We start from the raw sequence: 17852 nt of genomic DNA, 5'->3' as shown, positions 1-17852 counted from the left end.
CCTTTAGACCTTGTTCCCACTACCTTTCATGGAAAAGACCTTCAAGGTCATTGAGTTCAACCTTTGACCAACACCATGTCAACTGAACCATATCATTAAGTGCCATGTCCAGTCGTTTCTTGGAAACTTCCAAGGGTGGTGACTCCACCACCAGCCTTGGCAGCCTGTTCCAATGCCTGGCCACCCTCTCAATGAATAAATTCTTCCTGATGCCCAACATGAATCTCCCCTGGTGCAGCTTGAGGTTATGTCCTCCTCTGTCATCAGCTGACTGGGAGAAGAGGCCCACGCCACCTCACTACAGCCTCCTTTCAGGAAGTTGTACAGAACAATAAGGTCTCCTCTGAGCCCCCTTTTCTCCAGGCTAAACACTCCCAGCTCCCTCAAGCTGCTACTCATAGAACTTAAAATTTGGATATATATTTTCATAATATTTCTATTACTGGGAAAAAAAAAACCCCAAAACCTCTTTTTGGTGGCAAACAGAGCCTTGAAAAAGAGGACAAAATTTAAAATCCTCTACTGCAGCTAAACATACCTAATGTTTAAAGTATTTTGCACCTTAAAATGACACACTCCACTTTTTCAAGGTCACTGAATCAAGCAGGAAGGTGACTGGAGAGAGAACAACACATGAGTTCCAGATGTCTCTCCTAAAGCTTTTCTGCCAGTAGGAGACGAGCTTTCCCTTTTGCAAAGTGCAGATGCGTGGCCAGGTCCAGAGCCACCTCCCTTCCTCACACAGGACATACACATGGACCTTGAACGTCATCTGAACACACAACTCCCATAGAAGTCAGCAAGCACAGGGAAACTCAGGCCTCAGGTATTTATTGCATGTCTAGCTCAGCATCACATCATATACCTTAGGCCAGGTCCTACAGCTGCTGCAGTGAACCAATTTCCCTGAGTTCCCCCTGGATGGGGTATAACTAATGAATGGTCCCAGAACTGATCCAGCTTTGACCAATAGGCTGGATCACAAGCCTCCTCAGATCTCTTCCAACATGAATTTTCCTATGGTCCTAATGTTCAGGTTCCATGGATCTAACTGCAAGGGTAAGAAAGGGTGGTGGAGGAAAGATGAACAGCAGAGAGACAGAGGCTAATGTTTAAACCACAGCTGATGACAATTTCTTATCTTTCAAGTATTAGATTCTTTGTGCTAGAAATTTCTACCTCTTCTTCCTGAACATGAAATCAAAACTAAGTAACTGATTTTTGCAGAAGATTTTCCTGGGGATTACTTGTATTCTAGAAGGTGGAAAGACAAGGCAGTAGAATTTTGTTGGAAATCATTTATCATTCAAGTCCTCATACTCTAAACAAGCACAAACACATGAATTTTTCACCTGAAGTCTGAGCAAATGTCCTGTTTGTCCAGTTGTGGTGTACGTTTTCTTTGGAAATTTATAACTAAAGAGGTTTACAAACCACTTATTTAGTTTGATGTGCCTGTGTGCAAGACAGAATACACCCTTTTGGGCAGGGATTTTTGAACCTAAAGTAAATTGTTTCCTCAGCAACTGTATTCCTTGGAAACAGAAAACTTTCCAAAATAAGTCTTTGCACTGGCAAATATGCGCAGCTCCGTGAAAGCTTGCGAGTCTGCAGGGCATTGCTGTAGCATTTCAATCTCACTTGGAAAACAAACCTCAAAAAGCGAGAAACTACTGGCTCTCCCCTATGTGTTTGGCCAGTAACTCTTTCAATGATTTCCAGAAGAAAAGACCTGGGTTTTTTTCTGTCCCAAGGCCCTCCTGAATACCTGGGCTCCTCAAGATGGAAATACAACCCTGTTATCTTAAATAGACATGCGTTTCCCCTGAAACCGCGCCCCCTTCTCCCCCCGGTATCGGCTGTTACCTTCATCTCCCTTCCCCTCACGCTCTCCCCGTGCAGCCCCAAGCCAGCCCCTGGGCGGCGGGAGGCGGCCGGGGGTCGGATGGAGGCGTCCTCTCCGGGGCGGACACAAGCCTTTCCCACCCCTTATTTTGGCTTTTCCCTCCTCACGTTGAAAGCCCCGCTCGCCACAGCCCCCTCCGCGGGGCGCAGCGCCGGGGATGGGCGCCGGGCCCCGCCCCTGGTTCCCACCGCCGCCTCCACGGGCGGCCGGAGGAGCGGGGCGCGGGCGGGGGCGGGCGAGGGGCGGGTTAAAAGCGGCGGCAGGTGAACGGGGAGGGACCTTAAAGCTCTGGGGCGGCAAGGCTGGGGGTGCCTGCTCCGTAGGCACCGACAGAGCCACGTTGATCCGTGCAGCCCGGCCGCGGTGCCGGGAGCTCCCGGCGGGGTGACTGCCCCTCAGCAGCGGGCGCCGCTGAGGCAGGTGAGGGGCGCGGCGGGCAGGGAGGGGGCGCGGCGGGGCAGGTGCCCCGGGCAGCTGAGGCCGCACTTGTTGCACTGCAGCGCGGGGCCGCGGCAGCGGAGCCGGGAGCTCTGGTGGCGCTGCCCGCCGGGAAGGGAGCGGGGCCGGGAGCGGAGCTGCCGTGTGCGCTGCTCATTCTGCCCCGGTAGGATTTGCTCTTGTCCCGCCAGGATTTTCCCTGCTCGGCATGGGCGCTCTCCGCTTCCCGTCCCCAGCTTGAGCGTCACGGGCAGTGCTCGAGCCCCGCGAGCAGTTTTGATTGGGAATGCTTATGTCCGCGTTGGTTACGCGTTTAACTTGCAACGAAATCTGTTTCCACCTCCCACCAGCTCTCTGTAAGCGCGTTATGTGAAGTACGTACGACCAGCTACAATACCAAGCAAAATCAAGGCTCCTGCAATTACAGGTAATTTGTGACACGCCTACAGATGTTAAGAGAGCTGCGGGAAGGTAAACAGCTTGCATCAGTAAAACTGACAGGTCCTGTGAGTGTCTGATCACACACTGGAAGCATTTCTTAGAATTACAGGGGGAATAGGAAATGAGGTGTGAGTCAGAAATAAATGTATTTCTCAGTATCGGGGCTGGATAAGATCACACAAAGAATGAGTACTTAAGGCCTTGAATAAAACACGAAGGACGTGCTGGAGTAAGGGCAGGAGTGCTTGCTTAGCTCCTGGTACCAGCTGGTAGCTGGGCATGTTCTGGGCATGACTGTTTTTTTCCGTCATCGGGCTTTCCTAGGCTGGGTGTTACTTTCACAGTCTCTTGTGTTTGAAGAATCTCTTCCCTGCCCCCAACAGAGGAAATTACTTCCTTGTCTTGTACTCCATTAGTTTTCACCATGTAGCCTGGAAGTACTCTTGAGAGAACAGGCAGAGGGTTGAAAGAAGGAAGTGGCCATTTGTTTTAAGAATGCTCTTTTAAACCCAGTTTTTATAACTTTGATCATTAATGGGATTAATGTCTGTGACCTGTATGAAATGATATGAGGGTTTGGGTGTGAATTTGGTTTGGTATCACCCCAGTGTGTGTGTGCACACTGAGTCAAAAGCAGAATGAAATGTATTTTCATCCTTGATTTTGTTAAAGGAATTAGGTAATTCCTAATGTCTCTTGGCCTCCACTGCTCAACCTGGGAACTCTACTTGCCAGATACATCCTTTGAAGAGCCCCAGTGAAAAGAGAGTAGGCAAAAGGATGTGCAGATGATTGTTAGATCTGTCTTGGAGAACAAGGCAATGGTGGGACAAGCCTCAGCCTGGAAGAAGGAGGTACCTCCATGTGTCAACTAGGCATTGCAATGTAAATTTCCAGGTGGGCTTTCCAACACATTTCCAGAGCCATAAGATTACATCTGTACTGCATATGTCAGGGTTTCTAGACTTCAGACAGTCCCCTGAACTGTCAGTCTCATAATTGGTAGTACGATGTATTGCAGAGCTTAAAAATGGAACAGTAAAACCCCATTAATTAAAATATTTCTGTGGAGAAATTGATTCTGTCCTGACAGGGCCAGTTGTCTCAATTTGCTGAAACTGAGCCTCTGAAGCCTCTGACAGTGTTGCTGTTTTTCATCCCTTGATGCACAGCCCAGGTAGATTATTTGGGCAGCCTCATTTATTTTGTGCAAAAAAAAAAAAAAAAAAAAAAGGTAATTGTACAGTGGAAAAGGTAGCAGACTCTCTCAGTAGCTAGAAAAATATGAGCACTTTGGGTTACACATACAAGTTCTTCATAACAGTCATTGCATAACCTCAGTGGGTACTTGTGAGTAAAGAGGATGCTTTTACAAGCCTGATTCTTGTGAACAGTTTCAATTAAATCAGTGGTCCCAGACACTGCCTGAAATTGGAGCATAGGTTGAAGCTGTTTTTTCTTTTGATGTTTTCTCTTGTTCTGTTCCTTGTTGATTTTAATTGTTACTTAATGATGACTGATGAGGTATCTGCAAGGAGAACTGTGACTCTTGTCTGGCTAAACACCAGTTTGTATAAGGAAAACTTGAAGTGATGATATGAAGTGAGATAACATGCTGTCAAAACAGCAGGAATGTGGAAAAAAGATAAAAGAACGTTGAAACGAATTCTATTCCTTATCTCACAGCTGCATTTCTTTCTGTAATAGAGTTTTAAAAAGGAAAAAGTTGCTTTTGACTTTATTCTTGATGAATGAAATAACAAAATACATGCTCAAGGAAAATCTGCAGTGCAGTACAAAATCTTAGTGTTTGTAAGTTTAGTTAGTGTTTCCAAAAGAGTACAAATTCTGTGTGTGAAAGAAGACAGTCTAGCCAATTTTGGAGGAAAAGAGAGATTTGTAGACAGAATGTAGACATTTGCTTAGGTGTAGGGGGATGGAAATACGAATTAGGTAACAGGCTTTAAAAAAAAAGAAGAAAAAGCAACATAAAAATGTTATAACTATAAAGTTATTTTGATGACTGGCAGCAGGGTATAGTATCTCTAAAACTTTCTTTAAAATATGGGAAATAGGACACTTGTATCAGCAAAGACATAGTCCTTGGGATTCGGCTTTCTTCCAAAGCAAGAAGCTTTAAGCACGCTTTGAAGGAAAGGTTTACAGGAAAACCAGCTGAGACGGGCTAAATTCTAGTAGGACTTGTGCTGTCTTGTTATGCCTTCAAGTGTAACTTCTGATTTCCTGTTTTGTATGAGTGGAATGAATTTTGTGCAGAGATATTCTGGAGATAGTAATCCTTCAGTTACACTTGCAGGCGAGTGAGATAGATATGGATATTTCCAAGCATCCTTGGAAAATAACTTAAAACTTATGTGAGAGCATGAATATGGAACAGTCATAAGGGTGTCATTGTGGGTAGAAACTGAACCCTTAAATGCTGTTGATATTTAAGTAGCATCATTTTTAATAACATTTAACCACATACAAATTGGGTCCTAATCTGTTGGGTTTCTCTGGGTTTAATTAGAGCAAAGAATGCCTCCTGTTTTCCTAAACTTGAGTAGAAGGAAAGAACAATGCTTGCAGTGTTCAGACCTGCAACTGTCAGAGGTTTCCTGTTTCTGATTAGTCTTTGCCTGTTCTTGTGTCAAATCAGATATGCTGTAATCCCTCTGTCACAGCTCTTCTCCTCTCCAGTTTCCACTCTGATCTGGAGATAGATGTTCAGAACAAAGTTTAAGAGCTACTAGAGAGAATTGCACAGGCTTTTGTGATTATTAGACTGCTGCTTTGATCTTTTTCAGCTTTTTAGGAAAGAAGTAGAGTTGTTGATATTCCAGAGTCTTCCAGCTGCATACTCCTTGAAGTTTTTAAAATACTGCTGTAAAATTAAAATAGCTGGAAGCTACCTATTAAAGGATTTTAGTTGTCAAGGTCTAAGTTGAAAGCTTTGTCTTCTTGCATTTTGGACTCTGCATTAAAGCTATAGCAATGTAGGGAGCTGCATTCTTTTTCAGGTGTCAGAAACATCCTTGATGATTGAATTCAAGCTCTGTGCTTTCAGCTTTGCACTGATACATATCTGTCTTGGTCCACTGAGCTTGTGAAGCTTGTAATTGCAGTGGAGCATTTCAGGAGAACAGCCCTGTGAGATGGTGAGATTTTTGTTCTCTCTAGTATAATGTCTGGGAAACTGAGGCATGGGACAAACTAACAAATTAGGTAGGAAGTCTGAGCTAGTTTGTAAGTGATTGCTGTAGCCTGTGTATCAGCCTTTTTTGGTGAAATAAAAGGATGCTGTCTTTTGGAAGATGTTAATCTGTATTTATTAGAAGCTTCCTTGCTTCAGCCTTGGCAGTGCTGCTGTTCTTGTGGTACAGCACCAAAACTAACTCAGTGATAGGAATAACAAAATCTACACACTAGCAGTTAAGTGCTTGCTGTAAAATTGATGCCAGGTTGGCATCAGGAGGTATGCTGATGCAAAACTGCTGAAACCCAGACTAGTGTGTTCTTCAAATCTGGGTAATGACACAGTGTTATACAGCTCTGGGACACCTCAGTGCTGGTTATCAGCCCCTGTATGAGCCACTGCTCCCAGTGCAACTGTTGAGATGATCACCTGAAGGGAAAGTTGTCTCAGCACTGCCTTTGAATGCATGTTAGACCTCAACATGCAGCAATACTTCTTGTGCTAAGGTGGGTCATAAAATAATTTTGGTAATGATTTTGCATCTGTTTGTCTAGATGTTCTAAAGCTTTTCTGTGGCTATGTGAGTTACCTTTGTCCCCAGCTTGGGAGGTAGGCAGGGACACTTGAGACCAGTGCTTTTTTGCTTAAAGATTATCTTGGTTAATACATTCCCACATGGGATGAAGTGACTTTTGTCTTGGCAGACTGCTGATCTTTTATCAGTATCTGGATATACTGCTGAAAGTGGTGGAATAGCACACCAAACTGATAACTCCTGGTACACTCTACACTAAAATTTGGATAGAACTGGAGTCATTGTGAACACCCTCTAAATTTCTGTGTAAATCCAGTATGGTAAATAAGTTGGTATCCCAATTGAAAGCGAGAAGGGTATAATCTTACTCTGAATCTATGCATACATTAGGGGTCTGTGGATCTCTTCTTGAATAGGTCTCCTTGATGTTCCTGTAGAATAAGCAAATATTGTAATACTTGCTTATGACTACTTTTCTTGCTTGATAGTATCCTATAGCAGAAGCACCATATATGTATATGATAGAGACATATCTTCTGTTGTTTTTTCACCTTCACTGTATTCTAGTTGTGGATTTAGCCACTGACTAATAATTTTCCAGTATAATAGTCTTTAGCAGAGGAAAATGGTGTCTGTTAACAAGCTGGCTGTACTCATAAACAGGGCAGCTCAGTGATAATTGTCCTCGGTGTTGTGAATTGCAGGGATTTTCAGTGGATGTATGCACCGTGCTGTGATTGCGGTTTAATGTAGGCTTACAGGAGCTAGCTTTAAAGTAGAAGGCAGTCTAACCATGACAACACAGAGCTCAAAATACTGCCATAAGCTGTAGAACTACAGAAACAGTTAAGCTGTAGTTCTTCTCTTGCTGCTGTCTAGCTTACTAGTGAAAAAAACCCCAAACCAACAACAAAAAAACTAAACCCCAAATGGAACGCCTGCTTGTGTGGCTAAGTTGTGTGATCATATAGAACTGTTCCCCTTGTAACTTAACTTTTCAGTCGAACACGATGATCTTTTATGATTGTTTTCAACTCTTACTGTAACAACCATATACCGTTGTGGCCCTCTAATTGTTGAAATGAAACAGAAGATGCTGCTGGTAGTAGAACAGAGGTCTATGCAGAGGCTTGGAAAAGCTTATTTTCATGCCCAGTTGCAATTTTTGTGAAGGAGAATTTAACACTTAATGCACTCCCATGTTAGAAATTATTCTAAATGTGTAGTTATTCAACCTCGCTAACTTCAGCTGTCTTCTGTTGTTCCCAGTTTCTTCCTTTTTAATCAATCCCTATCCTCATTCCTACTTTACATTTTTTTCCCCCAAATTCACCACAGCTTTAATTTCTTTAGTGTATTCTTGTAGTGTGCTGTACTTCTAAGACCAGCAAGCTAGGTAAGTCCTTGGCTGTCTACATACTATTTCTGTAAGCATTTGGCAGGATTTGCTCACACAGAAATAGTATCTGAACTGGCTCTACAAAAACAGAACTTACCAGCCCATTAAAGGGATGTAATTTTCCTGCTTTCTTCTCCTTTGGTCAGCAAGACAGTTAATATTTTACTTGCTAGTAAAAAGGAAAACAAGTATTTGAAAGAAAACCTATGATCAAGGTTCTAGCTTTTGAGTGAGTAAAGAGTAAATGAGCCATCACATCAGTACAGGCAGCCCTGATGGGATGTTTAGTTGGAGTGATCTGCACTGGTGGCTTTAATAGTGTGAAGGGCCATACTTGCCTAACTTAAATTCTGCTTGGATCACTGTGTCTGTTTATTGGAGAGGGGTGGACACTTTGGCAGCGTCTGAATTGCCTTCACTGGATCCTCTTAAGTTGCACTGAGGAGAGCTGTTTAAAGCCAGCTAGTAGGAAACACTGTGTCCGAAGTATTTGGATGGAATTCAGGCTGCCTGGATATGGCACTATAGTCTTACATGTGCCACCTTTCAGGGAGAAGATAGTGAGACTTCACTGGTGTCTGATCAGTGCCTGTAGCACTCTGGAGTACTCCAGAAGTCATATGACTTTCCACCAGTGTCGAAACAAGCCTGAGAGGCCATGAACAAGAAGGGGCAAAGGTTGGTGACTTGCTTTGCAAGCAGTGGGAAGAACAGTGAATGGTGGCAGGAGGAGCTGAAGAGATAGCCTGAAGATTTGGAAAGGTATGTGGGAAGGGTGAAGGGAGGCGTGTTTGGGCAGATAGGAAAGAGAGAGGCTTTTTTGGAAAAGAGGTGCCACTAGGAGAGTCTGGGCAAAAGACTGTGTCTTCCAAGTGTGGTGGCTTTCTTTTTTTCTTGACCCAGATACAGATGTGTCTTTGCTAGAATTGAAGGACAGTTTTTTGGCTTAGCAAGCACAATGTACTCTCAGAGAAGATGGAGCAAGTCAGATGAAGAGGAGTGTGTATTATCCTCAGCATTAAAGCTTTGCCAACCCTTCTTCCCCACTGACTGCTCGTTCTTACCCATGCTTTGCAATTTGCAGCCTGGAGTTTTTGTTGGTTTTTTTTGTTTGTTTGTTTGTTTTAATGTAGCTGTCCTTTTCAGATGATCTGTGGGTCTGTGCTGTAAAGCAGATTGGTGAAATGGATTTAAAAAAACCAAACCAATGGAAACATATTAGTCCTAGGAAGAAATTGTGCCCAAGTCCCCTGCTTTATAATGTACCTTCACAAAGTCACAGTAGACTAATTGCAGTGTGACCTCAGGAGAAAACAGGGTTAGGGGAGCTTCTTGAGCTGACTGACTACACACTGGGGAACTAGTATTTTGAATCCCCTTCTGTACAGGAAGGAGAAAACAAATCCATGTAAGTTATAACAAAATGGCATCAGTATTGGTGTGCAGTGAGATGTGAAGCTAAGAAACAGGGTGTATGAAGAGGGAATATTCAGGTTTTTCTTCACAGCCCTTTCACTCTGTAAGAAGATGGTTGACAGGCAGGGAGAAGATGATAAAATGACTGAGAAGAAAGTAAGGACTCCAATGGAGTTACAGGATAGGTGAATGTGTGTAATACCACAGTTTGCATGGTGCCAGTCTTCCACAGGATTTATTTTCAGATGTTCATAAGTATTTCTAGTCATAATACTTAGTTGTAGTGTCATTTTATAAGTAGTGTAATTGCCATATGTGTGTAATAGTAACAGAGAACACTAAAAAGTTGTAACTGTCCCTCTGTTTAACAATGCAATAATTGCCAAGGCAAATTCTGAAAGAATTTTCTTCAATCAGGTGACAGAAAAAGGGGTGGAAGCAAACAATTAAGAATCCACCTGATATGTTTAGTAAGTATCTCTGGTATTAAGGGTCTTTCCTGTGTCCTTATAGGGTTGTTAACCTACAGAGACTTTCTGTAACTGTATGCTAATGAAAAAGAATCTTTATTCTTGGAAAAAAAAAGCCTAGCAGGATAGCAAGGTAAGTCTGTTTCAGGACTGTTTTCAGTCAGATACAGAGGAAATAGCTCAAATAGATTCTGCATCCTGAAGGAGGCTCAGGAAAAGTTCTCTCCAGTCTTAATAAGATCTTGGGCCTCCCCCTTGGTTTTCACCTTCTGGAGTATAACCCCTCACAACCAGCAGGATCTGAGGGAAATGTAGTTTATTGAGCTAGTGAAGGGAGATTACATTTAAATCCCAGTAACTCAAGGAAAAGACACCATTGTGTTATGTAACAATTAAGAGTCCTCATTTTCTCGGAGCTGTTGTGTACTTTGATACTGTGTTACTGTATGTGACCTACTGATTATATATAACTCACTGTAAACCAGAAATGGTTTTGACATTACTCAGAATGGGAGTGTGATGTGGAAGACAACTACAAAATAGCGTTGCCATTTTCTTCCTCATGCAGTGTGATCCAACTCAGAGTCAGGAAAATCTTGTGATTGATATGATGACCTTTTTGCCAGTAGCTGCTCTTTAAAGCAACTTTGAAAAGGTGATTTTGCTTACTGGTGCCTTGCGCTGTAAATGCCAAAGAAATACTCTCTGAGATACAAACAAATTAACAAAGTTGTGAAATAAAAACCTTCATGAGGAATTTCAGAGCCAAGAGATCTGTTAGCCCTCTTAAAGGGTCCTGGCTGATAGGCACAAGAAATGCCAGTTTCTTGAATACACAATAGCTTGGAAACTAGCTTTCTGTAAATCCATCTGAACTGGAGGGGTGCGGGGAGATGGGCTGAAATGCCTCTGAACGCTCTGTATGAAACGCTGTGGAAGCTGTGGAAACCCAGACAATTGTGGTATTCCTGAGGAGACAAAAAGGTGAAATCTTCAATTTATTACAGTCATGGTACTTTGTAACTGACCTGCTGGAAACTATATGCTTCTGTTGAAAAAGTGTCTGAGCTACTGCTAGCCTGTTGGAACTCCTCAAACGTTGACCATAGCACTCTTCCAGCCTGTGAAATATCTCCCCTATTCCAGGACTAATTCTGTGTTATGAGGGGAGGAAAAAACCCCAACCTGACAGCCACAAAGGAGTCCTTGTCTAGTTACCTGAGGCCCTTTTTGTAGTTAGTGGAGAGAAAAGCAATTGTGGTATGAATCTTAAGCATTGATTATAAGCATCCAGCTTGAGTTGGTTAATAACCAAGATTTTACCTTTGTTGTTTCAAGGTAGTCTGGAGTTTGCTTTGACTAAGCATGCAGTTGCACTTCTTTTAAACTGGTGGACACAGGTTATCCAGACCTTCTCATGCGGTTGCAGAGCATTAGCAGCAGTTACTCAGGGCCTGTCTTTATTGCTGGAATGTACTCAAATCATTATTTACTCTCTGAAGATAAAGATACACCAATCTGCCTTGATTTGTATAGGAATTCTATCTGTCTAACATGTTATTTTTTAACATAACATCTAGCTTACTTTTGGCTGATACCTTTTATTGTTTTGTTACTGTTATCAATCTGCTAAAAGTTGTATCTTTTAATTTAAGGCTGTGTTCATCATTTTCCCATCTGTCTTTCTTAATGTGGCATTAGCAAATACACCTAGAAGTCAAATGAATGTGGTGCCATGTGTGTTATCCAGTAATGAAATATTACCTGCTGCTATGTGATTAGGTTATTATTTATGACTAGCTGTAAGTAAGTGCACTGCGTCAACAAAATGTTACCACAGCCAGTGGATTGTGTTACAATTATGATATTGCCTTTATTTTAAACCACATGCTTGATGGTATTTGTTTCCTGTCTTGATTAATCTTAGTTTTGTATATTTGTCTTGTCTTGTCAGAGGATTGAAACGAGACAATGGATTGGGGAGCTCTGCATACCATTTTGGGAGGTGTAAATAAGCACTCCACCAGTATCGGGAAGATTTGGCTCACAGTCCTCTTCATCTTCCGTATCATGATCCTGGTTGTGGCTGCAGAAAGAGTCTGGGGAGATGAACAAGATGACTTTGTCTGCAACACACTTCAGCCTGGCTGCAGAAATGTTTGCTATGATCACTTTTTCCCCATCTCTCACATCAGACTCTGGGCCTTGCAGCTGATCTTTGTCTCCACACCTGCGCTGCTTGTGGCCATGCATGTGGCTTACAGGAGGCATGAGAAGAAAAGGCAGTTCAGAAAAGGAGACCAGAAATGTGAATACAAGGACATCGAAGAAATCAGAAAACAGAGGTTTCGTATTGAGGGCTCCTTGTGGTGGACATACACCAGTAGCATCTTTTTCAGACTGATCTTTGAAGCAGTCTTCATGTACGCGTTTTATTTCATGTACGATGGGTTCCGAATGCCTCGCTTAATGAAGTGTAATGCCTGGCCCTGCCCCAACACTGTAGACTGCTTTGTTTCCCGACCTACTGAAAAGACGGTGTTCACTATTTTCATGATTGCTGTGTCCAGCATTTGCATTCTTTTAAATGTGGCTGAATTATGTTACTTACTGACAAAATTTTTCCTCAGAAGGTCTAAAAAAGCTGGAAATTCGAAACAGCAACCCAACCATGAGAATAAGGAAGAAAGCAAACAAAATGAAATGAACGAGTTAATATCTGATAGCTGCCAGAACACAGTTATAGGGTTTTCAAGTAGCTAAGGTGGTGTCAATGCTGATGTTCACTCTTTTTGGAGTGAATGTTTTATTTAAAGGCTGCAAATGAAATTTGTTGTATGAAACAAAGTTGGGTGAGATTTTGATGCATAGTGTCAGATGTACACGTCTGGGAAAAAGTCAGGGCAGCCTAAACACGTGAAAATTGTGTGAGGATTAAATAGGAAGATACACTTTCCTATGAGTACCCTTACAAGGTGACTTTGACAAGTGGGAAGCCCACTCCTACCTTCATGCTGACACAGTCCTGAAAACTAAATGCAACAGCAATAAGAACAAAATTTTCCAAGCTAGGTATTTCTAGTATTACATGATGTTTTGTAATAGTGATAGTTTTTACTTGTGAACTGATGATTAAAATATTTTTCTAAAATCTAAGATTCCATGTTACTTAAGATGTTATAGCACACAACTGACTGTTTTGTTTCTTAACCAGGCATATGCAGGTGAACCCTGTAATACCATATTCATAGGGAAGAGACAGCAATAGTCTACATACATCTTCACAGCTTTGCAAGTGCTGCTTGAGTCTGGACAGGTAGCTTGAGATGCTTGCATACATGCTGCTGGCTGTAGAGGAATTGTATGAAAGCCCACCAGAGTGGATAATTGAGGTAGCTAGATTCTGAGTGCAAAGTCATGCCTAAAAACAGCACAAGAACATAGTTACAGCCTATGTAGACTTGTTTAAATATCTAGCAGACCTCATAATTTTATCAGTCTTTTAATTGCTTACTGCCAGTTTTATAGCAACTTACGTAAGTTTATGTAGATGTTTATTTCTCTAATGTATTAGCTGTATTTGTTTCTTTATGCTGTATCACATCATGGAACTTCTTTGGCTTTGATTTGTTTGCTTTTTTTGTAGTAGACTGATGGTGCTGTTATGAGACTAGAGGCTGTCTGGTTTCGAGGACATGGAAAAGTATTACTGGAAATGGAGCAAGTCTTCTGAATAAAAGGCAAACACTTTAACCTTTCCTAGAGAAGTGAGAGTCTATATGTGAATGCTAGGCAAGATTTTAATTAGGAACTTACAAAAAACTTTTTCAAGTAGAGACAGTACATCCAAAGTGCACATAACCCTTAGACACCCCCCATTCCCCTTCAGGGCACTGATGCCCTAATTCTGTTGTCCATAATCTAATGGAGATACGCAGGTAACTGAGTGCATGACAATATGTGCTTGTGGGAGGGTACTCTTGTGAAAGCAGGGGAACCTGAAAGAGCACAGTGCAAGACCCCAGCTATATTGTCTTGTGTGCTTCCCATTTTGGAGCACTTCTCACCAGCATGGATACACTGACCTCTGTATAGCTAAGGTTTGGGGGTTTGTTTGGTTGTGGTTTTTTTGTTGTTTTTTTTTTTTTTAATAAATGGATTAGCCTCACTGTTTTTGTATAATGTAACTGCTCTTCCAAGGGGCATAACAAAGAGCAGGTATCCTTAGGAGCAGAGATTGCAGAGTGCCCTTTTCCTCATGCTGTTGTGTGGTAACACTTCTTACAGGTGCTGGCATAGCTCTGTGTGTGTCCATGCTGTAAGTGGGCTTGGGTAGCTTGGTCATTTGTGACCAGTAAAACCCTGACACAGAGCAGGCACAGGCAACAGGAGAGAGAAAATACCTAGAGTCAGCTCTGTCCCTGCATGAGGGCCTGAGCTGAGCCCCGTCATTTATCTGTTCTCTTCCACTGGCAAACTCCTGATCTTTCCTGCCTTCACAGCACATTTTCTTTTTCAATCACTGTTGTGAAAAGAAATTGCTGCTAGTCTTCTGAATGTGTCTACCAGCAAGCTCGAGGAAAAAGTATACACAAATATATTAGTGTATATTGTTCTATCTGCAGATTTAAGGAAGCTGTTCCCTTAGGGTCAGGAAGGTGGGTGCTCAGGTTGTACCTCAATGGATCACCCCCAGTCTTCCCAGGGGCACAAGCATTGTGGTGGTTTCAGGGTGTGGAGATACAGCTACTCCTCTTCCAGGACTGTGTTTCATGGAACAACTTGAGACTTGACTTTCATCTGGGACATGCTGTGGATCACATACCATATTGTGAATATGAATGCAGATCACTTAATTATTATGCTTGATTGTGTCTTACCTCTTTGGTGATCAATTTGAAATAGCCCTAAGCTGAATGCCAGTAAAGCTGTGCAACACCTTAAGCTAGATACGTTTTCTTCTAATGGAGGAGGGGTTGTTTTTCTTGGTCTATGATAAAATGCAGACCTGCAAACCCCCAAATGGGGATATGATGACAGCTCTCTCTATGGTCTTTCTTGTCCTGCTCACAAGTTTTCAAATAGTGAGTTCTATTCCAGCAGTTAGTTTTTTCTAGAACGTCAGTTCCATGACTGGTTTTTCTTTCCATCCTGAGTAAGTGGGCAAAGTTTCAGTGAAGAAATTGGCTGCGGTCCTTTGTAGGCCAGCACAACTCTGTGTGTGGCTGAGCTGTAAATGGATTTGGGTTGGCTGGACATTTCCTGTGTGGTAGCAGGACCTGGTAAGGTGCAGTCTGGCAACACTGCCCTGTTGCTGTGGTGTCCTGGCAGCCAGATGGGTTGGGAACAAATATGCCAGTCCCTGTCCAATCTATACCAAGGGCAGCTGTAAATCAAAGAGCTGGAGCTGATCCAAGGCTTCACTAGCACTAAGCCACTGATTGTCTCAGCAGGCAAGACCAGTTGTGAGTGATGTGTTTGGCTGGAATATTTCTTCTCATTCTACTTATGGACACTCTCCTCTGAAATATCGCCTAACTTCTGTTACTGCCAAGGTGAAGTCCCTGACAGTTTTAGTGCCTTCTTTAAATTATTCCTAGTAGAGGGCATCATGATGAAATGACAGCTTCAGTAACTTGTTTCTCAAAGTCAGCTTCCCCCTGCCTGCTGCATTTTGTGGCCTCAGCAGAGGAGGCAGCTGTGTTTAGTAGGGTCGTAGTTAACCCTTTCTGCTGGGAAAAGCCAAGGTGCTTTTCTTGGTTTCCAACTTCCTGTGTCTTCCCAGGCTGGCTGGGGCTGCTCTGAACTGCAAAGCACACCCGCCCCCAGACATTCTCTGTGCTTGCCTTTGCTCCTGCCCTGCAGCCATCCTTCTGGGAAAGGGTCTCCCCAGCCCTCTAAATCTCTGGCCCACTGGTGACTGGTTTGTACTGTACTGGCACCACCATCCTCCCATGGGAGTTCAGCCAGTTTTTCTCTGATGGCAGCTGGCTTAATTGTCTCTGCCCATCCCTGCTACAGTTCCCCACCCTGTGATTTCTCCTTTGTTATGCCTGGGGCAGAGATTGCTTAAATTGGTTTTGATGCCAAATGATTAATCAGAGCCTCTGGAAAAGCTCTCTTGCAAATCCTTGCATGCACTCCCACCCTCTTGTCTTGCTTTCCTTTCAAATAGGCAGGAGCCCTGACCACCTACACGTGCAGCAGTACTGGCTGCTGGACTATTCCTGTTACACACCACAGCCCTTGACTCCAGCACCACTGCACGCCCTCCTCCATCCTTCTCTCTTCCTCTCAGCCCAGTCCCATTGCAACTTTGACTCTTGTTTTTCCATTGACCTAGGCCTTTCCCAGCAACCCTGCATGCCACAGCTCTAAAAGCAAATGAGACCAGTTGTGGGATGGTCTTAATCTACTCTCCTACTTTTGCACAGTCAGGCTGCCTCCCCTACTCGAGGTGCTGCAGCCATGGGCTCTTTGCTGCCAGGTTAGAGTCACTTTGGCTCCCCAGCCCCTCTGCTGGTGTGTGTTGTGTCAGCCCACTACCTCACCCACCCTTGCCCTGCAAGGACGTGCTGGGAAGCACTGCCACAGCCAACACGAGGTAGACCTCTGCTCTCAGCTGCCTGGTAGGTTTTTCTATTGCCACTGATACCTGTATTCCCCTCACTGAGTCAAGGCTGTGCTACAGTCCTGCTGAAATAAATCTATTTCATAGAACCAAAAAATAGTTTGGGTTGGAAGAGACCTTGAGAGGTCACTTAGTACAACCCCCTTTCAATGTGCAGGGGTATCTTCATCTAGATCAGATTGCTCAGAGTCCCATCCAACATGACTTTGAACCTTTCTAGTGATGGGGCATCTACCATCTCTCTGAGCAAACTGTTCTGATGTTTCACCACCCCCATCATAAAAAATACCTTCTTTATATCTATCTAGTCTGAATCTGCCCTCCTTTACTTTAAAATCATTACTCTTGTCCTATTGCAACAGGTCCTGCTAAAAAGTTTGTCACCATCTTTCTTATAAGCCCCTTTTAAGTACTAAAAGGCTGCAAAAAGGTCTCTTTGGAGCCTTCCCTCCTACAGGCTGAATAACCTTAATTTTCTTAGCCTGTCTTCATAGGAGATGCCTTCCATCCCTCTTGATCATTTTTTAGAGCCTCCTCTGGACCCACTTCAACAGGTCCACATCTTTGCTGTACTGAGGACCCCAGAGCTGGATGCAGCACTGCAGGTGGGGTCTCACCAGAGCAGAGCAGAGGGGCAGAATCCCCTCCCTGGCCCTTCTGCCCATGCTGCTTTGGATGCAGCCCAGGACACAACTGGCCTTCTGGCCTGTAAGTGCACATTGACAGCTCATGTCCAGTCTCTCATCCACCAGCACCAAGTCCTTCTGCACAGGGCTGCTCGTAATCCCTTCATCCTGTTGATACTTAGGGTTGCCCTGACCCAGGTGTAGCACCTTGCATTTGGCTTTGTTGAACCTTGTGATATTCCTATGGGCCCACTTCTTGAGCTTGTCCAGGTCCCTCAGCTGCACCACATAGCTTGGTGTTATCTGAAAACTTGTTGAGGGTGCACTTGATCCTACTTTGTATGTCTGATATGACTGATGGAGATGTTACAGAATGTTCTGTGTTAGAAGAGACCCACAAGGACCATAGAGTCCAACTCTTAAGTGAATGGCCCACATGAGGATAAAACCCACAACCCTGGTGCTATTAGCACCATGCTCTAACCACCTGAGATAATCTCAGTGGCTCAAATTAAAGGTCATCTGGTTTGAACCCCCCTGCCATGGCAGAGGAAAGGGGATATTAAACAGTCTGGTCCCAGTATGGAGGTGGTCCCTGAGGGACACCATTTTTTACCAATCTCTATTAGGACATTCAACCATCGACCACTCCTCTTTGGATATGAGGTTGGGATATCCCAACTCATCTACTGAACAGTATGCCCATTAAATCCATCTCTCCATTTCAGAGAGAAGGATGTTGTGAGTGGACTGTACTATTATAAATGGAGACAAGGGGAGAGCTTAGACAAATC

At 43.4% G+C, this 17852-nt stretch overlaps 1 protein-coding gene across 4 annotated transcripts; it reads left to right on the top strand.

Moving 5' to 3' along the window:
• Nucleotides 1-2180: 2180 nt before the first annotated feature.
• Nucleotides 2181-13559, top strand: LOC309570535 (gap junction beta-6 protein). 4 transcript variants are annotated; one of them, XM_082277396.1, is made up of 5 exons: nt 2181-2326; nt 2695-2771; nt 8466-8677; nt 9845-9934; nt 11756-13559. In XM_082277396.1, the coding sequence occupies exon 5, from the start codon at nt 11773-11775 to the stop codon at nt 12562-12564; it is 792 nt and encodes a 263-aa protein (XP_082133522.1). In that variant the 5' UTR covers nt 2181-2326; nt 2695-2771; nt 8466-8677; nt 9845-9934; nt 11756-11772; the 3' UTR covers nt 12565-13559. The 4 variants fall into 4 exon arrangements, with proteins under 4 accessions (XP_082133522.1, XP_082133521.1, XP_082133520.1 ...); XM_082277395.1 differs by lacking the exon at nt 9845-9934; XM_082277394.1 differs by lacking the exons at nt 8466-8677; nt 9845-9934.
• Nucleotides 13560-17852: the final 4293 nt, after the last annotated feature.

Source organism: Coloeus monedula (genome assembly GCF_965178545.1).
Source record: "Coloeus monedula genome assembly, chromosome: 3".
NCBI classification, from domain to species: Eukaryota; Metazoa; Chordata; class Aves; order Passeriformes; family Corvidae; genus Coloeus; species Coloeus monedula.
The sequence above is the reverse complement of the archived record's forward strand: the minus strand, read 5'-3'. Positions and strand labels throughout refer to the sequence as shown.